Below are 23,920 nucleotides of genomic sequence, written 5' to 3' on the forward strand. Positions count from 1 at the left end.
TCTCTCTGGGAAGTCAGGAAATGTTAGCTGAATTAAACTAGACCCAAGCCTTGTCATTCCCAGACAAGGGCTTTTACTTCTAAACCACTTGTTTCCAAACTTGGCTATATAAGCGTCACCTGGGTCATTTTCAAAAATACTGATGCCTGGATCTCACCTCCAAAGATTTTGAAAGAAGTTGGTCTGGGGTGAGGCCTGGACACCGGGATTTTGAAAAACTCCTGTGTGATTCCAATGTGCAACCAGGACTGAAAACCGCTATCCACATCACAGTGCTTCACAGGGGTAAAGAAAGAGCACTGTTGGTCTCTCATGCCATTATTTCCTGTCCTCCCAAATACAGGAGTAAGGGTTTGAATCAGAAGGAAAATGGAGAAAGACCTTTAATTCACCCTTGGAAATAAGCTGTCCATCCCCTACCCTTGAAAGACACAGAAAAGAACAAGGTTTGGAGATCAAGTTAAATGTCCAATTTATTTTTATAACTTGAAACCAGAACAAACTTGGTTTTGAACAAGCGTACAAATGAAATGGCAGACACATGCTGAACTGAACATTGTGACATTAAGGGAAAAAAGAGGCCCAAAATCTTGTACAGAGAATAAAAGGAACAATAAATATTTTACTAAGCCATATTGAAATGACCTCCTGTCATCTCAACATTTTATCCATAATAATAAAAAAAAAGTGCCCGTTTCTTAAACAGAGCACAAATACCAAGCAATAATAAATAGTTCCAAACTTGTAGTAAAAGACAGAACCTCCAAGTAAACAACAAAAGCTCATACAATAAGTAATAGAAAAGGTAATAAAAATATTTCGCCTTGCCAGTACAAATGCAAACAACTTAACTCAATGTAACTTTGCTTTCGCAGAGCTGATACAAAGAGCACCAAAATCACGGGTTTGCCTGTGTTCCACAAAATCTTTGACTGTCGCTGAGGACCGGGACGAAAGGCTGATTTCCCTACTTTTCACATTTTTGCCTAGAGGAATTCAGCCTCCTCCTCCCCCCATGAAAGACCCTCAAATGGCAAGTGGCAGGTTCCAATTTGGGGCAACTTTGAACCAAGTTGTGGCAGTGTGGAAACCGGCCCAGGGGCGGCTGAGTCCCCCAGGCTCGGGGCCTCTCTCACTGGGTCATCTGCTTCAGTGTTGGCTTTTTAAACATGAAAGAGAAGCAAAATGCTCATTTCTCTGCAGTTGACAGAGACACAATCTTTGTGCTTTAGGATGGCTTAGTCCTGGCATCGTGGTGACTTCGCGGAAGCTGGTGAGAGCTGGCTAGCTTTTGTAACTACAGGAGGATCGCCTTGGAGGCTCTCAAGGACCTTCCCAGGGCATCGGGAGGAAAGAGCAGCCCCTGGATCTTCAGGTCAAGCGGGTAGGAAACGGACATCTCAGCTTTATCTTCCACTTCCTCCCCCTTTCTTTTTATTTTGCAAAGGTAAGTGGCAAGGAGCAAAGAGCATACTAAACAGAAAAGCGCCCAGAAGAAAGATTTCTGCATTTGGTAAAGAATTGCCCAAAAGGATGCTTGGTTATACTTTCATAACCTGAAATAATGGTTTCTTAGAGTTCCTGAAATAAAAAAATGGCTTCCTGATATAGGTATTTTTTTAAAACATATATTCCCTCATCCAAAAAACCACCATTTTATTATCTTAAAGCTACTTGGCTTTACAAAAGAAAAAGAAAAAGAAAAAGAAAGAAAGAAAAAAGGAGTGGGGGAACAGAGAGGGAGAAATAAATCAAATAAAAACAAAAAGAACAAATAAAGGACCGACAGAGGTGGGAGGATGGAGAGGAAGCACAGAGGAAGGAAAGAGAAAGAGCTATGGAAAGGCACCGAATTCGTCCCAGGCCTTAGGCATTCGGAAACTGACGGAATGTGGGTCTTGGAAAGAAAAGCAGCAAAGCAGGTAGGAAAGAAAGACAACAGGCCAACACTCTCCATGGAATAAAAGGTCCTGGTTGTGATGGGGACTCCTTCCTGAAATCCGATTTGTGCTGGCCCCAGCCGCAGATCATGTCACCTGCGCCTAGCTGATACGCCAGCTCCCTTTATTACATTTTTTGTTTGCGTGTTTAATGTTTTCTCAAGGACTAAAGAAAGCTCGGTTTGCACTTCTTTCTGCTCTGAAGGGTGGGAGAGGTGGTGGTGGTGACGCCACGGTGGCGACAGGAGAGGAGGAAGATGCTCTGGGCTCTCTCTCCTCTACATTTGACATCTTTACAGATGCCTCTTAGAGAAAGGGAGGGCTCTGTGAAATGGTACCGACATCTTGACAAAAACTGATTTTTTCCACTCAACATGAATAAAGAATTTCCCATCCGGTCTGCTGTGGCCACACCAGGGAGCCTTGATGCAAGGTTCGGGGCATTCAGAGTGAAGCCCTATTCGAACAGTCCTTTGTAGAGGCCAATTCCGACAAAAATATATACAACTAAAATGATTTGTGAACCAAAGCATTTAGCTACTTCCTTTTGTTTCTTTTCCTCAAAGGTTGTCAAACAACCCTTTTTTTCTCCTGTACAATAGGACTTAACATACAAATTTTTTTGCAATATTTTATCCTGCCAAATTAAAAAAATATATTATGGCAGCCTGCTTGTTTTTGTTTTTTTTTTTTCTTTTTATTTCCAAATTCACTAACAAAAAGGTACATTAAATCCCTTTAAAAGGACAAGCTTACAGTTAAAAAATTACAAGCTCCAGTAAAAATACAGCAAGTGCCTACATCATATGAACCAACCAATATATCCATTCCAGAGGGAGGTGGGAGGAGAAAAATAAGTACAGATCAGAAATGTGGATTTTTTTTCTCTGCAAAGCAATAACAATATTAAGCACTTTTTTTTCTACATACTTTTTCTACATGGTGTAGCAATCCCCTTTTAATCCCCAAATACAAGTTTCTATACATTTTTTTGAAATAAAAATTCAACACCCAAGGCAGAAAAAAATTTACTAAAACTCCGACTTTACAGTTACTGTGACAAGAACAAATTATTATAGACCCACCATTTAAATTTTACTGCAACATTTTCAAGGAAAAGAAAAGGGTTTTTTTTTTTTTCTTGTTTTGTCAAATGCCCAGGCATTCTCGATTATTACAAATACTGGTCCACTTTTACAGTAATCAAGAAATTTTCATATATATAATATATACTAAAACCCCGTCACCAAAAGAAAACAATATACACGCAGCCACTGTGGCATTTTTTATAACCTATTAAGCAAACTTTGAAAAAAAACGATCGCTCCAACACACATACACACAATTTTTTTTTACCCTTGTATGTATCCAATACTGTAAACGTATTTTTAAGACAGAGTGCACTAAATTTAACTTTAGAAAAAAATTAGCCGTTGTTCCTGAATTGTTTTTGTTTTGTTTTTCATTCAACGATATCGACTTGTACCTTGTGTCACTTGAGTTTTAATTCAGCAGTAAATCACCTCCACTCCACATCTAAGCAGCGTTGTCCCACAGACAAAAGGGGCTGAGGATAATTCAGCTAATGGATATCCAAGGTTGTGCTGGGTTTATTTCTTCATTTGATTGGGTCTTATGGCATTTTCATGTCTTCAACCAGGATTTTTGAAAATTTATTTAAAGTAAATGTGGCTTTGTTTGTTTCTAAAGAAATGTACTTTTCTCATTTACTTTTTTTTAAAAAGTCTTTTCATTTCAAGAAAAAAAAGTTTTGCATTTGTCTCAAGAGACTCAAATAGGAAGATCAGTTTTCAAGGCACTCACATCAAATTGAATGGCAGTAGAAAAACTGTCCAATAAATTATCATTTTATTTTGTTCTTTATAGTGCCAGTATTGTGAATGCCACGCTTAGCAACACTGACACTCAATCTCAGCCATCCCTTACAGTTTAACCCACCTCTGGGCCAAAAAGAAGAAGATGCTGCAATTTCTTGTTTAGAAGCCATTTAATTTAAATGCAAACAAAAGCTTTAAAGTGCGGGTCAACAGAATTCAAATGTCTAATCTTAACAGTCCAAAGTTTAATACCTTTCAACCTAATGGGAGAGAAAAAAAAAAAAAAGCAAACCTGGGAAGTAGCGCTGGGCACCTTTGGATGGAACTCTTCCCGTTTTCCAGTAAAAGGGAACTGAAATTGGCAAGATGTCCCCCCCATCCATACAATGTCATCAGTGTGCATCACATGAGAGAATACTAGCTCCCCTCAATTCACCATCAGGACTCTTGCCTGCGTGGGAAATGATCAGTTGTCACTGGTAGCAACGTATGACTTAGGGTTTCTGTGGTGGGGGTGATAAAAAGGGAGAGAGAAGCTGTCCAGCCAGAAGCCTGAAAGAACACCGCTGGTTTCTTTCCTTTCTGTGTCACTGCAGGCCACCACCATCGACCCCCAGAAGTACCCTGAGCCCATTTTATGTAGTCTGATCTATGGCAAATAGCAGGGATGGCATCCCAGGGCACACGGACATTCCAAGAAAAGGATGGGATCTGCTGGGAACGCACGATTTGAGAATGTTCTTGGGCCATTTCCCAGGGGCAGCCCTCAAAAACTCCTGTTTGTCTGGCAGTGCTGAGTTTTCCAGGGGGCCTCTCCGCCACCACTCAAAGGTTACCTTAGGTATTGCAAGGTTGAAGTGAACACAGAAAAGGCCTCTGTTACTCGGGACATCATCAGTGCTACATCTCCTTTCCAATTCTGAAACAAAGTGCTACAACTTTAAGATTGTTATCCGCGTACATCCACACCCCGCCTCCCCCCGCCCCCCCCCCCGACCCCGCCAAAAAAAAAATGCATGCCACTTTTTATTTCAGGACAAAAAAAAAAAAAAAGGAAGGAATAAAAGAAGTAAACAACTTTAAAAGTTATTTAAGTGTTGGCTTCTTCACAAGAAATTGCACATGCTTAGCTTAGATTTCAAAAAAGCAGCACCCTCCCCGCCCCCCAAATTATAATTTAAAAGATATGCTCCCCCTCTACATAGCTCTGGAGTCATCGCTCAGGCTACTACTGGGTTAAAAAACAAAAACAAAACAAAACAAAACAAAAACCAACTGAAGAAGGGATGGATACCCAACAAAATCTCCTAAAGGAATTTCAACAGAAAGAATAACAATAAAAAGTACCTGCACATGCCAAAAAAAAATTACAAAACCCAATAAATACAGAAATTATTGCACAGTTAAAAGGCTCCACAATTTTTACTGCCTTAATCAACCCTCGGGTTTCCATAGGACTTCGCGGACACAGGTTAGGTTGGAGGGCCGCCTCCCCTGGGCCCCGGGGACTCACGGGGGGCGCCGAGCGGCGGTGATGACGCGGAGGCGAGTGTCAGGTCAGCATTCTCTCGCTTGGCGACGGGGGCGACTGTACAGGTGCGCGGGGAGGGCCCGGGCCCGGTGCGCACGCGCGCGCGCTTAGCTCCTCTCGGCCTGCTCGATTTTGACGTCGTTAGTCAGCAAGTGCTCGCCGTGCCACTTTTTCATGTGTTTCTCCAGGGTGCTGTAGACGCTGAAGGGCATCTGGCAGATGTCGCAGCGGTACACCTCCTTGCCGATCTGCCCGTGCGTCTTCATGTGGCGCGTGAGCTTGCTGCTCTGCGCACACGCGTAGTTGCACAGCTCGCACTTGTAAGGCCGCTCGCCGGTGTGGCTCCGCCGGTGCACCGTCAGGTTGCTGCAGTTCTTGAACACCTTGCCGCAGTACTCGCACGTGTCGCTGCGCCGGCCCTCCTTGGAGCTGGGCCGCCCGGGGCCCGGGCCGCCCAGGTGCGGCGTGCTGCCCCCGCTGGCCGTGCCGCTGCGGCCCGACAGCCCGCCGTCCAGCAGGTCCCCGGGCGGCGTGGAGAAGCGCAGGCTGCCGTTCTCGGACGAGTGCTCGGACGACGTGGCGAAGGGCGACTGGCGCGCGTCCGTGAAGCCCAGGAAGGGGTCCTTCATGAAGTGCCGCGACGCCGCGTAGCCCACGAGCCACTGCGAGTACACGTTCTCGGACGGGATGAGCGCGGCGGGCGGCAGCTCCAGGTCCTTCTCCACCTTGATGCGCTTGGCCGCGCTGTTGAGCCCGGGGCTGGGCAGCGGCGCCGGCTTGCGCGGGAAGAGGCCCGGGAAGGGCTCGGCGCCCGGCGCGAAGCCCCCGCCACGCCCGTTGACCGCGCCGCCGCCGGGGCCCGCGTCGCCGCAGCCGCCCGCGTCGTCGTCGTCGCCCGGGTCCCCGCCGCCGCCCGCCGCGCGCTTCAGGAAGGCGCCGCGCTTCTGCTTGTCGGCCAGCAGCTCGCCGTAGGGCGGCAGCGCGGCCAGGCCCACGTTCTCCATGACCTTGCCCAGCACCAGCGCCTTCTCGTCGGCCAGCGCCTTGGCCGCGCCGCCCACGCCGCCGCCCGCGCCCGGCACCCCGGCCACCCCGGCCACCCCGCCGCCGCCGCCGCCGTTCTCGCGGTTGCGGCTCAGCTCCGAGTCCATGCTGAAGCTCGACTCGGGCCGGCTCTCGTTCTCCAGCAGCAGCTCCTCCTCCTCCTCCTCCTCCTCCTCGTCCTCCTCCTCGGGCTCGTGGCCCAGCGACGGGTCGCTCTCGTGGTGGCGGAAGTCGCCGTCGGCCGCCTTGAGGCCCTCGCCGGCCAGGTCGCTGGTGCCGGGCTCCGGGGAGCTGGCGGCCGAGAGCCCGTCATCAGAGCGGCCGGCCAGCGAGCCCGCCTTGTGCATGTGTGTCTTCATGTGGCGCTTGAGCTTGCTCGCCTGCGAGCACGCGTGGTCGCACAGCTGGCACTTGTAGGGCTTCTCGCCCGTGTGGCTGCGCCGGTGCACGATGAGATTGCTCTGGAACTTGAAGGTCTTGCCGCAGAACTCGCACGACTTGCTCTTGGCCGGCGGCTGGGGCGGCGGCGTGCCGCCGGGGGGCATGGGCGGCAGCGGCGGCGTGCTCAGGAACGGGGACTTGGGGCTGGGCTGGAAGGGGTTCAGGAGCCGGTGCATAGGGTTGCCGCGGCCCGGGGACACGGGCGGCGGCGTGGAGCTGTTGCCCGCCAGCTCGCGGAGCCGCCGCGAGAAGTCCATGGCGGGCGAGTCGATGGCCATGGGGTTCAGGCGCATGACTCGGTCGAAGGCACTGGGGTGCTGGGCGACGAGCCCCATCTCCTCGGCGCTGAGGCGGTGCGGGTCCAGGTGGTGGCGCGGCGGCGGGCTGAAGAGCGGCGGCGTGCCGGGCAGGCGGCCCTCGCCGAAGCCCGGGTGGTCCCGCAGGATGGGGCCCGTCATGCGCAGCAAGTTGAAGGGGTTGCTGTCGCCCAGGAAATTCATGAGCGGGGACTGGGCCACGGCCTCGGGCCCCAGCGGCGGCGGGATGGTGAGCCGCGGCGTGAGCGAGCTGCTGGCCGGCCCGGGCTCCAGGTAGATGCGGAAGCCGTGCGTGTTCTGCGCGTGCTGCAGCAGGAACCACGCGCTGTTGAAGGGCTGCTTGCATGTTGTGCAAATGTAGCTGGAAGGCTCATCTTTACCTGGGAAGACACACGGACAGAAAGGCAGAGAGAGCGTGAGAAGCGGACGGGGCACGCGCACGGGGGGGCCAGCCAGGGGCGAGCGCATTCCGGGATCCGCGGCTCTGGAGGGTGGCAGCGAGACCGCTTCTGAGCAGGCCCAGGCCCAGGCCCAGGCCCAGGCCCAGGCCAGCAACCCCCTGGCAGATCCCTGACAGAGGGGCTGGAGAAGCCCGCTCTGTGGGCAGGCGCCCCTGCAAAGCCCAGATCAACAAGTTACTCCAATTCGGCAGACTCCGCTTTGTACCCCTAAAAGATGATGGTGTCTTGAAACCCATCATCTCAGAAGCCAAAGGAAATGTGTTTGTGAGAACGCCTGATTCCCGTAATAGGAAGTATAGAAAGGCTGGACTGCATAAAAGATAGCAAGGCACATTGCAGCCACTCACGGCTATCTTTGCACTGGCCACGGTGCAGACCAGGGACTGTCAAGCAAGGCACATGCAGACCCTGACCATTCTTTGTGTGCCGTGGGGGCTGTCCTGTGCCTTGTAGGATGTGCAGCAGCATCCCTGGCCTCTACCCACTAGAAGCCAGTAGCATCCCTCCCCTCCTAATCAGGAGGATCAGAACTCTCTCCAGGCATTGCCAAACCTCCCTGGGGGGCAAAACCGCACCCCCCGCCCCAGTCACTGACTGGGCCATCTTTGATCCAAGGAAGTTCTAAGAAACAAAAATCAAACCGAATTACATTGCCAACACTTTAAGAGAAATGGCTGATACCCCTGCATCACTTGGGATTTTAACTACAGGAAATCCTAGGGTTTCATACACCAGGGTCCATGCAGAAAGCACTGTTAAATTCAAACATGGATGCGGGGAACTTCCCTGATGGCGCAGTGGTTAAGAATCCACCTGCCAATGCAGGGGACACAGGTTTGAGCCCTGAGCCAGGAAGATCCCACGTGCCTCGGAGCAACTAAGCGGGTGTGCCACAACTACTGAGCCTGCGCTCCAGAGCCCAAGAGCCACAACTACTGAGCCCATGCACTGCAACTACTGAAGCCCGAGTGCCTAGAGCCCGTGCTCTGCAACGAGAAGCCACCGCAATGAAAAGCCTGCGTACCGCAACAAAGAGTAGCCCCCGCTTGCCACAACTAAAGAAAGCCTGCCAGCAGCATCAAAGACCCTACACAGCCAAAAATAAATAAATAAATAAAATTTAAAACAAAATTGGATGTGTAGGAAAAGAAGGAATTCAGCATTTTGCGACATCACTACGGGGTCACCGCTGCCCCCCGCCATTGCCCTCCTGCCCCTCTCTGCCCCCCACACACATAACCACAGTGTGGAATCTGGCCTCCAGAGACCCCCAAGGAGGGGCCCGGGTGAGGTCCCTGGCCTACGTGAGGTCCTTTGCCAGAATGCTGAGTGAAAGAAAGTCACACCTGACAGGACGGTCAGGATGAACGGCGGTAAGTGTGGATTTGTTACAAACTGGCTCTGGCGACATCGGAAGCCAGTCTTAGTGGATGCTGGTGGCATTGAGCCCAAACGTCCATCTTTGTCCATCAAAGGGGCAGTCACAAAATGGAGCCTGGACCTTGCAACCAGAACCTATTTTGTGGCCGAGGTCCTCAACCTGCGGGTGAAACTGGGTGCTTCTCCAGCCTGAACTTCCCCCAATGCTTCACGTGAACGGGGACAGGTATGGGCAGGTCCTGCCTTCCACCCTCAGACGCGCTCGCCGGCCGGGGAAGGAAGAGGGAACACGACATCACAGCTGAGATCTTGAAATACCTCTTTTTGTTTTTGCAAACTTTCTTGTACCTAGAAGATTTTAATGCTGATAAAGCAGGTAGCTGCAAACTCCCTGGTGGAGCTAAATGTGCGTATTAATTTCCATACCCTGGATCAGTAAGGGGAGCAGGGAGTACAGCGGGATGGGGTGGAGCAGTCTCCTCAGCCCCTCCCCAGAAGATTAAGGACTTATTTCTGAAATATATATATTTTTTGCTTTCTCCTCACGAATTATGTTTCTTGGGGGCATCACCCTTAGCAGTAAAAACCAAGTGGCTCTGGGACCAAACGCCCCAAGTCCTGTACAGGTTAGACTTCATCTTCCAAGGGGCACAAACCTCCCCGAGCGAGCGGGTCGTCCAGGGGGCAGGGGGCAAGGGGCAAGGTGGAGATTATCCCAGACACAGAACCAACTGGGACAGATCACCCACCACCAGAAACCAAGACGTGACTTCCAAGTGTGGTGGTCCACGGGCATCACTGCACACTCATGTCCAGTAGGATGCGTGTCTGTGTGTTTGGTAGTGAGGAGACCAGCGGGGGCATAGGGGTGAAGGACAGAAAGGAAAAAGAAAACTTCCAAGTTCAGCTTCACCTCGCTTTTAAACATAGCTCCAGGAGAACTTCTGAGGCAGTTTTCTCTCTCCGGGGTGTCTGGGTAATGTCCTTCTCCTGGTGTGTCTGCGTAATTCAGTTCCCCATGCTAGAGCCCCTGGGGAGACGTTCCCCTCATGGAAACAGGCAGGAAGGGCTTCCCAAGGCCCTGGGCGGCCCCGGTCCTCGCTGCGGGGGCGGTAAGGCTGCACCGCCACCCCAGCCTTTCCTCCCCGTGTGCCACCCTGCTGTGGCAGAGCACCCCGGCTCCTTGGAGGCACCATCTCCTGCCCTGCCTTATTAACGTACGTGAAGAACAGAACTCTTTGCCTCAGAGAACCTCACGGGAGAGCTGGCCAGAAGCCACAATATCTAGAGTCCTCCTCAAATCCTTTTCTGAAGCGAGGCAGAATAAATAAGGAATAAATAAGAAGATAAAGAAGACGTCCCTTCCTGACACAGGAGCTAATAACACAAATGAAGCCTCCCGCAAGGTCACAGATCTTCCAATTAAAGAGCACTCTGTGCCCTTCACCTCGGCTCCAGCCACGCCCATTAACAGAGTTACCGCACACAGCTGCTCTGGTGCCTCGTGTTTTTAAGTCGGGCCCCCTCCCTTCCCCCTAATCTCTTTTCTCATTAACTTCACTTCCTGGGTCTCTCCAGAGCACTTCCTGTTTCTTGTTCTGATGGCCGCACATTTTCTAGAAAGTTCTATTGCCCGTGAGGAATGCGGGCGTCAGAAGACAATGTGAAACTCTTCGGCAGGCCAGGAATGAAATGGCCGATTAAAATATATTTTTTTAAACTCAAACGGCAGCTGCTGAGAAGCATGTAGCTGCATGTTCTAAAGAGCTCAGATGTTTCCATTTCTTGTTTAAAAAAAAAAGGGAGCAAAAGACACTTCTAAAACTCTAACTTGGAGCAGCCTAGGGAGGAAGTTACCTCTCCGGAATTCACCACCGGGTGGGGAGGAGTTCTGTGTGTATCCATCGAATTGGATTCCAGGGCCCCTCGTCACCCCAGGGTGAGCTCTTTCTTTTCCCGGGCCCCTGAACCGATCTGGTTTCCACACTTCCCTCCACGCCATGGCTGGAGATTCACTGCAGGTGACTGTCTTCCCAGGATCTGACAGCTTCCGATGTTTTTGAAATCTCCCAGCCCTCAAAGGCCCTCCCTAGACGACGCGCTTTCCCCTCTCCTTCATAACTTTCTTCTTTAAATAAAATGTTCATTTCCATATTAGCACTTACGGTTATCTCTTACCTAGAAGTAGCCTTGAGCGCTGGGGCTGCTCACTTTTGAGAACTGAACAATGTCAGGAAGTCTTTGAAGAGCCCCTTGGAACATTTTTCTATTCAAAAACTCCCTAAATATTTTAAAGCCCCGGCACACACAGTCACGGATGGCTCATTTTTAAATGCAGCGGAAGACCCTCGGTCAGAGGGCTGCTTCGGACTCAGGGCCGCCCCCCTCCTGGAACTCAGGGCCACCTGCCTGGAGGTGAGCTGGAAGCTCCACCAGGTGCCAACTTTGCCAGTGGCCCACGACAGGATCCACGTCCCGACACGCTGCCACTGTGGCTGCCCAGGTTCCAACTGAGAGGTCGACGCCTAGATTATTTTGAAGCGACTTGCCCGGCAACATCACACGTGGCCTACAGACCTAGAAACGTCAGCTGCATTTGGATCACTACAACAGGCCTGGCGACTCAGAACCCAGGGCCTGTGTCATTCCTTGTTTGCGTCCTTCCTTCTTCTTTCCTTCCTCAGACACTTTTGGTATCCCTTGGCAGAAACCCACACCAGGTCTTCTTTGCTCTCCTGGCTCTCAAGGTAGGCCCTTGTGTTTTTCTCAAATTTGAAACCCTCCCTGCAATCTCTGTTACGGGAACCCTGGACAGCGGCGTGAGTTCGTAGCTCCGCCGTGACATTCCCAACAGAGAGATGTTGATCAAGTCGCTTAACCTTTCTGAGCCTCCACTTCCTCATCAGTGTTATGGGAATAACATATCTGCTTCCAGAGAGGGCTGGGGGAGCAAATGAGATCCCGCATGTGGCCGCACCCTATAAAATCCGCACATCACTGTGCATGCACGTGTGACGGTTGGGCTTGGCAGGTTTTATTTTTCATTATCCATCTTGTACCTGGCAGTGGATGTTTCAGGGATGCCTTTCTGTGTAACTCGGGCAATAATAAAACCCTGGAGGAATTTTAATGCAGCCTGCCTAATGCATTAGAGGTTCCGGGGAAGTAGAAACTTGCAAACATTGAGGAAACATCATTTTTTATTGTGACTCTTGGGAACCAACACGCAACTGGGCTCCTGCAATGAAATGCTACTCTCCTCTGCTAGTAGGTGTTGTTTTTTTTTTTTTTTTTCTTTTAATGAGCATTTAAATAACTGTTCCTCCTTATTATGCTGGTTACTCTAATAATACCAATAAAGGTATCAGGGATGTTCAATAAAAAGCACACCTTTAATTGAGTTGTTATTCAATAAAAAGGCCGTAATTGAGAGCAATCGTTTAAGAGGCTCTCCTAAGGCTGAGTGATACCCAACAGAAGGGTATTCCTGCCTGCAGGGGATTTAGTGGTTCGTGGCTGCTTGAAAGCCACAAGCAGACACCACCTCCCAGCTCAAGCAGAGCCTGGGGTGATCACCAGCCAGGGGCTTTCTCCTCCCGAAGCTGGAGGTGGAAATGAGAGTCCTGACACTTGGACACTGAAGGAAGAACTGGGTCTCGGCTTCACATGGCCCTCTACAGTTTGCAAAGCACTCGACAGTTGGTTTGGCATTTTCACAGCCATTAACGCATTTCATTGTCACTCACGCGACCCCTGAGGGAGGCCAGGCCAGGACCACATCTCTGCCAGCACGTGATGATGCTGTAGCTGGGAGAAGCAGAGTCCCCCAGCCAGCAAGGGGAGGGCCACGCCCCTGCTCAGCCTTCCCGACCCCCGTCTCCATCCCAGCTGCCCCCCAGCACCGCCTGACAGATGGCTTGTTCTCTTTACACTTGCCAGGGCCTGCTTCACAATGAAAAGGTCCTCCTGCCACACTGTGTGTGTGTCCCCAGTGAAGGGCATCGATTACCCTTTGATGGGACCCAGTGGGGTCCGCCTTGTCCCTGGAGAGGAGACGTTTCACAGAGCAGGTGAGCCCACAGGGCAGGGTGCCACTCAGGACCTGGTAAAGGGGTTATGAGATGCCAGGCAGCTAGATTCAGGGGCCAGTCTGCTGGATCCAGGGTCCCCCGTGGCAAGCCCCTTTCCCCCTGGATTTTTGGGTGCCCAGTGCCCATGGAGAGGGCTGGATTCGTTGGCCAGTGGCCCAATCCTCCTCCAGAATCTATGCCAGCTAACAATGCCATCTCTAGATGTGCAGACCCCTTATTAAAGTTTAAAGAGTGTCTCCCCTTTCATGATCCCAGAAAGAAAATGTCAATTGGTTTCCTTGGTTGTGGGGGGGGGGGGGCACGGGCAGTGGATCTTTGTAAGTTTCGTGTTCATATCATTTCTCAGCACAGTCATCTATGAAGTCTTTAAGCATCCCTGCTTGTTCTGAACACATCCTATCAAACAAACCTCAGCCTCTCCAAAAGAGAAGGTGGAGCCAATGGAATAATAACAGCAGTAATAAACCATTATTAAACCCTTACATGAGCCACCTGAAGCTAAGTAGAACTGTCCTCACCACAACCCCCAAGGTCAGGAACTGTCACTGGCACTATTTCACCGATGAGGAAACAGAGGATTAGAAGAGATAAGGTGATCAACCCAAGGCCACACAGCCAGCTGCGCTCTAGATAAAAGTTTGGTCAAAAGAGGAAAGGGTGCAGACCTGGTCCCCTCCCACGCCAAGGGACCCAGGGTAGGAGATGGGGCAATTGTGTGTGTCTTAGTATCTTACCTTTCATTTCAGCCACATGCTAGTGAAATGTGGAGATGTGTTGTTCTTGGCTAGAACTGCAACAACTTGGTGCAGTCAGGCCGATTATCTCATGGAAAAGTAACAGATGCCCTTTGTTGGGTGTTGGGGCCAGTGGTGGTGGTGAAAGCGGTGGCACTGCTACTACTAATAAGTGGTCTCCCTGGTGATGAAGTGCTGACCAGCCTCAGTCTAACACAGCCAATGCCCCTCTGCCAGTGCCCGTGGCAGACTTTGCCAATCCATCCCACTTGCCCTCTGCACCTCAGAATCCTCTTGAACCCAGAACTCCAGACAGCCACTACCACCACACAGAGTGTGCGTCTGCCTCTTCACCATCCCTGGATCCCAGATCACTTCAGCCCAGTACGTGGGGGACCAGGAGAGATAGGGCTGAATGGACTAGGTAGCAGGGTGTGTCCTGCTGACAGCAATGCCTACACTTGCCTTTCCTTCATTCACTGAATAAGTAGGAACTGGGCACCCTTTATCCACTAGGTATTCTGCTGGTATCGAGGGATGCAGCTCTCGAATTCCAGGGGGAGACGAGAGCACCTAATAACCCCCTCAATTATTTCACGAAGAATACGAGTGCGGCTAGGGCCAAGTTTAAGGTGCTGGAAGAGAGAGGCGTGCAGGGGCTTGGCTGACTTAGGGGTTTAGAACCTGCATCTCCCCATGTAGTCTCATGATAACTCTACGCCTATGACCGTTTACAAGAGCAATGAAGGAGACTCAGAGAGTGGGAGTCACTTGCTGGAGGCCGCATGGCTGGCCCTTGGGTTATTTACTTAAAATTCATCATTTGGGCTGGATACTAAGCTGCCTGAGGACCGGGGCCGAGCTGATCTTGTCCACTGCCACAACTCTGGCCACTAGCAAGGTGACGAACACACATGTGCTTCAGAACTGCCGGTGTGAGGACTTCCCTGCTGGTCCAGTGGTAAAGAATCCACCTTCTAATGCAGGGGACACGGGTTCAATCCCTGGTCAGGACACTGAGATCCCACATGCAACTAAGCCTGCGTGCCACAACTACTGAGCTCACATGTCTCAACGAGAGAGCCTGCATGCCTCAAACGACAGAGCCCACACGCCCTGGAGCCCGCGCGCCACAACTAGAGAGAGAAAACCCACAAGCCGAAACTAGAGAGAATCCCACATGCCTCAACGAAGATCCCGTTTGCTGCCACTGAGACCCAACACAGCCAAAAATAAATCAATAAATCAATAAAATAAAAGAGAATAAAATAAAAATAAAGAAAATGCAAAAAAGGGAGACTTGCCAGTGCCTGTGTTAGCTGTGTCCTGTCTCTTTGCTCCCCCGTGGTCAGTGTTGCTGAAGTCATCACAAGCAGGACAGCAGCATCTGCCCAGGTCTGGGTGAACTTGCCCAGGCCGCACAGTCTGCCCTCCAGGCGAGGCTGCCTTGGGAGCAGGGCCCAGCTCAGCGCTCAACAACACCCCACTTCCCGGGCTCGCCGGGCAGGGCCCCACCCAGCACACCCACGCCTCTCCGCTGGCTGTATTCCAACCACCAGAGGATGCTGGGATCCAGGCGACTCCACAGAACCCAGATGTTCTGCCACCACCCCCACCCACCTCTAGGCCGCCCCAGCAGAGTGGGCGAGCAGGCCAGCCCTCCTCCCAAATCACAGCCTCACCGGCCCCTGCTGCCCGGGGGAAGCACCAGGAGCTCAGCCTTCAGGATCCGGCCAGGCTCCCTGCCGACTCGTGCACTGGCCACCCACCCTCCGAGTCCTCTCCTCGCCGGTGCATCTCACGCCTCCTTGCACCTGCCGTTTCAGCCGCCTGGAATACCTGCCTTTCCTCCTCTCCCTGCAAAACATCTCAGATGTGGCCCAAGCGTAACCCCCTCTGCCTCCCCGCAGCCTTGACACTGATCACCACACTGTCAGCATCTTTCTCTGACTCTGGTGGGTGTGACTCACATACCACCTGCCTGTGCCAGTGGTGGACTTGTGGGTGCTCCCAGCCACTCTGGAACGTGGGCTCTAATCCAGACCGTATATGAAAAAGAAACTCGGTCTCATCACAGTTAAGTGAGGGGCCCCGAGTCAGACAGCTCGTGGGTCGCAGGGCCCAGAGTCACACCTGGGTCTGAGCCCAGGGCCTGGGTCGTGTCCAACACACACCTGGCTGCCCCTCCACTGGGCCTGCAAACTCCACCGTAACCCGCCCTGAGGCAGGGCCTGAACCAGCCACAGCAACCCATTCCACCTGCCCGCCCCGTGCACACCAGCGAGCTGGCCAGTGCCGCAAGCTGCAGGCTCTGCAGGAAATGCCACACGGAGCTTGGCTGAGAACAGAGAGGCCTAGCAAGTGAGAAACCTCACTCCGCCACAGTCCACTCACCCTGAGAGCGTCCGTGCAGCAGAGGTCAGCTATGTGCTTCAGATGCCCGGAGTTACCTCGGGCTGGGGGACTGGGCCTCCAGCCTTCACCAAAGCCTCAAACGGAGGCCCTGGTGTCCCCCTAGACAGCCAGGTGCACAAAAACACCAGCAGAGCAAAAGCAGCATCCTGGGAGGTTACTAAACCCAAGGAAATCTAATCTTGTCCCAAATGGTCTAGGGACATGCCTTTCCCATCCATTCATTCACTCATCCACGTGCTTGCTGCCAGAACCCACAGCAGGACCTACTTGGTGGGATCGCCCACGACCCCTCCCCTCCAGGAGACCACAGGGTGGGGGTCGGAGAGCAGGGGTGGGTTAAGCTGCGGACACAACGGATTCTGAGGCACAGTAGGATCTGCTGAGTCACCTTGGAGCGTCCAAGGAGGAGGCAGGCTGGAAACACCGCGTGGAGGTGAGTTCAAGCCTGATACAGGGAAAGGGGCACCGGCCCAAATCCGGCGGGAAGGCACTCAGGGTGGGGGGCCCTGCGTGAGCACCCTCGGGATGCACCAAAGAGAAAGCAACTCTGTTGGCTGCAGAAGGAGGCAGGGGAGGGGCGGTGGGAGAGGCAATGAGAGAGGTGAAGATCCGCAGAGAATTCTGCAAGCGTGTTTCCATCCGATGCATCCCCTGCTCGTTCTGCAGGGTTTCCAGTGCAGGGCTGTCCTCACTCACCCACACTCGCCATCGAAACCCAGGGCTAAAGAGTAAATGTGAAGAAGATGCCCTGCTCTCGGTGTTCTTATTCTCCTCCCAAAAAGCCAGGAAGCCCATGAGGACAATGCCCAAGGTCACACGACATCTGCACCCCAGAAACTGTACCACTGGAGCAAAAGCTGAGATGCTCTTCTCAGCACATCTGCTCATTTGCTCCTTCCTCGCTTTCTTCCTCTACACACGCAGGCAGTGTGTGCTGTGTGCCAGGCCTGCGCTAAGCGGAGGGGTGCCCGCACAGAGCCTGTGGTCCAAGGCAAGAGGCTATCGACCCCACAAACATCCAGGAAGGGCTCAGGCCACTAGTTCACTAAGAAAGGGTGTGCCATGCGGTGCAGGACCCAGAGGAGGAGAGACTGACAGCCTGGGAGGATCAGGGAGACTTCTCCCAGGAGGACACCCTGGAGCTGAGTTCAGAAGGCAAAATGAGTCCTCCGTGCAAAGAAAGGAAAGGAAGGGTGTGCCCAGCGGAGGAAACTGCAGGCACAAAGGCATAGAGGTGGGATCCTAGACTCGTGGAGGGGAGGACCTGGATGTGGAACTGAGGGGTGTGGGGACCCTCTGAGGAGGCTCTGAAAACAGGCAAGGAAACTGAGCTGGAGAGAGACCAACTTCCATTGCTGCAAATTTCATCACAATGAAAACTTTGATTTTTTTTTTTAGGTGAAGATTTTCAAGCCGACACTCAAGGCCTACTTGAATCACACACTGTTCAGTATAACAAAATCTCAGTACAATGAAAGGATGGAGGTGAACCCCTCAGAGAGTTTGGTTTCAAACCAGACCTGCCCTTCCCAAACTACAAAACCATAAGGTATAAATAAATGAAACTGGGAGGTGGAAAACACAAAGTGGGAACTTAAAGTCCAATCTATGAAGATCGCTAGCCTAGGAATCAGGGTGGGTGAGGTGGCTTATAAATCACCCTCTCCATCGGGAGTTCTATCATTCCAGCAAGGCCTCTTATCTAAGCACCCAAGGCTGTGACGCCACCTTCAGGAACAGGGTGGTCCAGACTCTCAGTAGAGCAGGGAAGTATTAAAACTGAACTACAGCTGCAGGCACCATGCACCCGAGATTTCCCCCAAACAGTCTCAATTTCAACTGCTCGATTCTGTGGTCACACCAGGTGTGCAGTTCAGGCTCAGGAAACAGCCACCCGGCCCTGAAACGGAGCGACGTTGCTAACTGTGGGGGCATCTCGGGGCAGGGTGAGAACCGTGGTGTTTGCTAGTCAGATGGTAGAGCCGGAGACAGGACACACAGAGTGATTTTATATCTGGCAACTTATTTACGGCATTCTTGAAAAACTACAGTGCATTCCTCAAGATCATCTTTATACGGCTCCCACCTCCCTTTGCTCCAGGCACTCAAGTGAATTGGAAATAATATGTCTTCCCCGAAATAGGTGAATGCGTCGTCAGACTCCCTTGAAATCTGCTTTCTGTAGGCTTCTCTGAAAAGGACCTACATTTTTCCAGTGGGTGTTGGTGGACAGATAGATGAGTGTATTCCCTCCACCCCCTCCCCCCAATATAGGGTTTTCTGAAAGGATTCTAGAACTCTGGGGACAAGAATTTAGCAGAGAACGTGAAGACGTAGCACAGAGCAAACCATCCTGTCTCTTAATGGAAAAATAAAGAGTGAATTAAGAAATAAACAGGCAAAACCAATCAGGTGATGAGCTGCTTGTGTGTGTGAATGCCGCTGTGCACACACGTGTGCACACGTGTACACACGCCAAGCACATCTCACACACACGTTCTGGCTGAACAGGAAGTCTCCCTTCTCCGTAATTCACGACTTCCTTCACTAGGCGGGCCTCCATCCTTCCGTTCCTTACATCCACAGAAATCTCCACATTCCACCCCAAGAAGTATTGCAGGGGCAGTAAATCTCGTCTTAATGGAGTGTACGTTTAGCTCAGAGGAGATAATTGACGTTATGGAGAGCCTCAACGCCCAGTTATGTAGGTTAGCTAAGGCAGAGGGGACCCCCAGCCACACACCACAAACAAGCAGTAATATATGTATATTGTTCTGAGTGGCGTGGGAGCAAAAGTGTGCGAGTCCGTGGGGATTGATAAAACACAAGAAAACAGCAGACGTGCACTTGTAAATTTGTCTCATTTGTCTCTGAAGTTAAAGGTTATTCCCTTGTTCTGAATTTGTAATAAAAACATGCTAGCCCAGGGTTTGTGGAGAATGTTTGAATATTTAAATTGTGTATAATGATAGGCAATTATAGGGTGAAAACTGGACCTTATGAATGGGGGAGAGCTGTCTGGATCAGCAAGTGTTTTCCCACCGATGACTCATTTATCTTTAATGCATAAGCACTTCCACCCCTCACCTCCCCCCATAGGGCTGCAGGGACTGTTACCAGACGCCACCGCCACTAACCGGTAACCAACCAAGCTTGGCTTTGCCTGGGTGGGTGGGTTCTTTTCTTTTTTCTTTTCTTTTTTTAGCTATATTTTCTTAAATATGCTTAGTACATCCCTCCCACCAAGACCCGAGACCGAAGTCATGACCCTCCACGAGGGCAGCCTCCTCAGATACATCATCTTTCCCGGCTGGTCACTGCCTCCAGGTTGTGGGGAACCAAGGCCAGGCGTAGGGAGGGGCCTCTGCCCCCGTGTGGGCGCCCTGCTCCCCAGCGCCCTCCCTGGAGCAGAGCAGAGGGGCCAGCAGGGAGCCCCAGCTGTGCGGTGCCTGGGGTGGGTGGCACCCTGGCATCCCGGCTGGAGCCGAGGTGCCCGCCTGGCCCCATCCAGGTTAACCAACTGCAGTGTTAGAGTAACTCCAGCCAGCTTGTCACCGAGCACAAAAGTCATCAGTGAGTGAATGTTCTTTTCTGCACCACAATTAAGACGAATCAATACGACGTGCCACAAATGGTATTTTACTCTCAATAAGAACTCGAGCTGAGTTTATTCAGAATATTTTAGCGCTTCCCCGGGGGATTTTGGGCCGACGCAGATGGCAAATAAAGTACTCAGCCTAAGGCTACAGCACATTATGGTAATTCTAATGTCAGATGTACTTTAATATACAGCTCTATTTAATCACCCCATTATTTCACATTTCCATATGAAAAACCTGCGGCACTTCTGCGGCGCTTTGCCTCTGCCACAGTGCCAGCTTCCTCCAACCCGCGGGCAGCGGGGAGATGGTCATCCTCGCCAGGCATGGCTCACAGTGTCGACGTTTCCGGATGCCCCTCTGCACCGTGGAGCTGCCCGGCACGATTAGAAAATCAGAGGATTCAGAGATGCCTCAAACGCCAAGGGAGGTTATGGGAAAGGGAAACCTGGACCCCCCCACCCCAACCCCACACCCGCTACACACAGGTTCACGCAAAAATGCAGGGGTGTGTACACACACACACACACACACACACACATACACACACGGGTGGGGGGAGAGAATTACACCAGGCTCACCACTGGGCCACTCTCCAACCACCAGCAGCCCTAGCAACGTGGCTGGGTGGTCCAGTGGTAGACCCACCCAAGGCACTGGGCTGGACAAGATGTGCCTCCTGCATGTGGCTGTCACAGCACTGCCCCCGCCCCCCCACCGTAAGGGCAAAGGAAGGCGACAGCGACACCAAGGGTGGGAGGAAATGTGCAGGGGCAAGTGGAGGCTGTCTGGTGACAAAGGAGGTGGGGAGAGCGTGAGGTGGGGTGGGAGGGGCAGGGGAGCTGCAGCCCAAACCGACTGTACATCTGGAGCCAGGAGGCCCCCAGGACGTCCTGTCGGGTTTGCACTGGAGAATCTGAAGCCGAGGAGCCCGGGCCCCAGGGGAGGTGGAGTCCCATGAATTCCAAATGGCTCAAGCACCTCAAGGCTGGCTTGAGCAGCCAGCTGGCGGGGAGAAGCCGGCGGAAGCAAGGGTTTTGGCTGAGCCCAGGAAATCACTCTCATGCTGTCACATGCATACTTGGCCCCATGGCGTTCCAGAGAAGCCCAGCACGAAACCCGCTGACCGCCCAATTCTAGATTTCTCAACGAGGGGCTGCTGATGGGTGAAATGAAACCTGGCACCTGGCACCTGACCCTATTGGATGCCCCACTAACGAGTCCATGTTTAAGGCCACAGAACAGGATTCCTGTAAATGGTTACAGCATATGTCATCCAAAGGAGGCCCCTGCCCGTGAGCAGGCCAGGTCCCACTCCTAACTCGGGGGAAACAACCTCTAAGGGAAGCGGGGAGATGGGTAGAGAGGCAGGGAGGAGGTGGGAAGAGGCAGGAAGGAAGGAGAAGCAATAAAACTGAGAAAGTCCTAACACACTTTGCCAACAACACTAGCAAATTCCTCAGAACTGTCTATTCACCAATAAGACTATCAGTTACCTAATAACAGCAGATTTGTCTCATAAGCTCAGTCTGGGAAATTTTTTTTAGAGGAAAACTGCTTGATTATTTGAAGGTACAGACTCTGGCCTACCTGGCCATTCCAAATCCTGCAGGGACCGCTGTGACAAACAGCTCTCCACCCCACATCCGCCACCCACCAGGGTCACCCCTCAAACCAGGATCAGGACTTCTTTTTAAAATACACTTTGCGAGGCGGGGGGTGGGGGGGGGCGGGGAATTCAACAGTGAGAATTCAATCTCCAAGGCCTCTGATCCCACCCTGTTATTACTGGTGATTCGTGAACCCTAAAAATAGATACTAATATTCCCCAGTCCTTTTCCTGGCTGTAGCGATCACCAGTTTGGAAAAAAGAGCTCGAACACTGGTTCTCAACTGAGGACTATTTTGCCCCTCTCGGGGATTTTGGCAATGTCTGGAGATATTTTTGATTGCCACTATTAGGAGGGTCAGGGTGCTACTGGCATTTAGTGGGTAGAGGCAGAGATGGTGCTAAACATCCCACAACAAAGAATTATCCAGCCTCAAAGGAAGGCAGTGCCGAGGTTGCCAAACCTGAACTGGACCCTTCAGCTAAAGCCCCAGCTTTCCCAGCAGCACTGCAGCTGCACCTAGCAAAGCCGACTGCAAGAGGCGAGTGGAAATCGTGGGTGAGGCAGAGAGTGAGAAGGGGAGGAGAAAGAGGGGAGAAAGAGGGTGGAGAGAAACTCCGAGACCAGAGAAGAAAAGGAGGAGTAGCCCACATCGGTGACTTTTGGCAGTAAGCGAATCTGTGGAATCCCAGTCAATTTCATCATTATAGAAATCATGTGAATTCCAGAACTGCCTGAAGCTGCAAATATCCGGGTCTCCTAGGGAGCTCTGGGCCTCGTAAAGGGGAATGCCAGCCTGAACAGGCAGAGGGAGCAGGGGGCATTCACTGTGTTAGCGCCCCTCCCCCCAGCCTGCCACTGAAAAACCATCCTCTTGACGGACACCTCCCTCCAGAACCGGGCTCGGCCACCAAAGCCGGGACGTCAGGGGCTGCCCTAGATTCAGCTGCTCAGACGTGAGGCTTGCAACAGCGGCTGCAGATGAAAACCCAAATATACTTCCTGAAGTCAAAGAGATAAAAATACAATTTCTGCTGCGTACACCACTCTTTTACGCGGCAGCAATCCTGATGCGTGGGGGAGGGGGGAGGGGGGAGCAGGGAGGATGACCACGCAAGCGCAAGTCCATTTAAAAAAAAAACAAAACAAAAAAAACACGATCCGGAGAGATTACATAAAAAGTACAGCTAAGGACCGCTCAGAATCCCGGGGCCTTGGAGAACGTGCTACCTCGGAAATATTTTTAGAACAATCACTGGAGTGATTCTTCTTAGTTGTAGAAACACTCCCAATCAGAAAGTCAATTTTTCCTCTATTTGCAGGAGTGAGCTGGCTCCACTGGACGGAACGCGTGTGTTTTGCTTGGCGGCTGTTCACAAAGCCGTCTTGGCCGCGTTTCCTTGGAGCGCGCACGGTGAACCTGGCGCTCACACAGTAGCACTTTCATCTGAAGCGCCCGGGCCACGCTTCCCTAATAACAGTCTGGGAACTGCAAAACCCCTGCACGCCCAGCCCTTTACGTGGGGAACAGAGCCGGGCTTTCGGGGCCCCTCTCACCACAACAGGGATTGTAAACTGGGGCTGGTGCTCTCAATGAAGCTGTTAAAAGGCGGAAAATAAAACAAGGCCAGCGCATTCTGGCTACCTTTCACCTCGCCCCCTGCCACACACACTCTCACACACACACACACACACACACACACACACACACCCTCAGCCCCGATGGCTCCTCCTTCCCTCCCACTCAGGTACCAGATTCTCTCTGGACCTGCAGAAGTTTGGATGGGAAGGGACAAGGCCACTTCAGAACCACAGCAGGACGGGGTTCTTGGGCTGACAGATCTGATTCTCCTGCTTGGCAGCCCCAGCTGAACGTGAATGGGTGAACTCAACTCTGAGCCACAGTTTCCTTCTCCATGAATGGGGTTAGGACCCGCACTGAGGACCCAGAGCACAGATGTAAAGACTCTTCCCCCTGGTCAGTGCCCAACACAGGAAGCTGTTCATGGTAAGAATGTGAATGAGGGAACGAATGCATACGTGAGTCAGTGAATGAATATATGAGTAAATGAAAGAATCACAACAGATGTATGGATGCAGAAGACGTGGCACACATACACAATGGATTATTACTCAGCCAGAAAAAGGAATGAGATGGAGCAATATGTAATGAGGTGGACGGACCTAGAGTCTGTCATACAGAGTGAAGTAAGCCAGAAAGAGGAAAACAAATGCTGTATGCTAACTCATATATATAGAACCTAAAGAAAAGAAAAATGGTACTGATGAACCCAGTGACAGGGCAAGAATAAGGATGCAGATGCAGAGAGTAGACTGGAGGACACGGGGCTGGGGGGGAGGGAGGGTGAAGGGGAAGCTGGGACGAAGTGAGAGAGTAGCATAGACATAGATACACTACCAGCTGTAAAATAGATAGCCAGTGGGAAGCTGCTGTATAACAAAGGGAGATCAACTTGATGATGGGTGATGCCTTAGAGGGCCAGGACGGGGAGGGTGGG

General features: G+C 51.8%; 1 protein-coding gene across 10 annotated transcripts in view; it reads right to left on the bottom strand.

Moving 5' to 3' along the window:
- Window positions 1-2,615: 2,615 nt before the first annotated feature.
- The window catches only part of BCL11B (BCL11 transcription factor B), a 95,872-nt gene continuing 74,567 nt past the window's right edge, over window positions 2,616-23,920 (bottom strand). For all 10 annotated transcript variants that reach the window (XM_057731639.1, XM_057731644.1, XM_057731641.1 and 7 more), the window contains one exon: window positions 2,616-7,491. In XM_057731639.1, the coding sequence (XP_057587622.1) occupies window positions 5,417-7,491 (2,075 nt within the window). In that variant the 3' untranslated portion in view covers window positions 2,616-5,416. The remainder of the gene's footprint in view (window positions 7,492-23,920) is intronic.

Source organism: Hippopotamus amphibius, chromosome 4, assembly GCF_030028045.1.
Source record: "Hippopotamus amphibius kiboko isolate mHipAmp2 chromosome 4, mHipAmp2.hap2, whole genome shotgun sequence".
NCBI lineage: Eukaryota > Metazoa > Chordata > Mammalia > Artiodactyla > Hippopotamidae > Hippopotamus > Hippopotamus amphibius.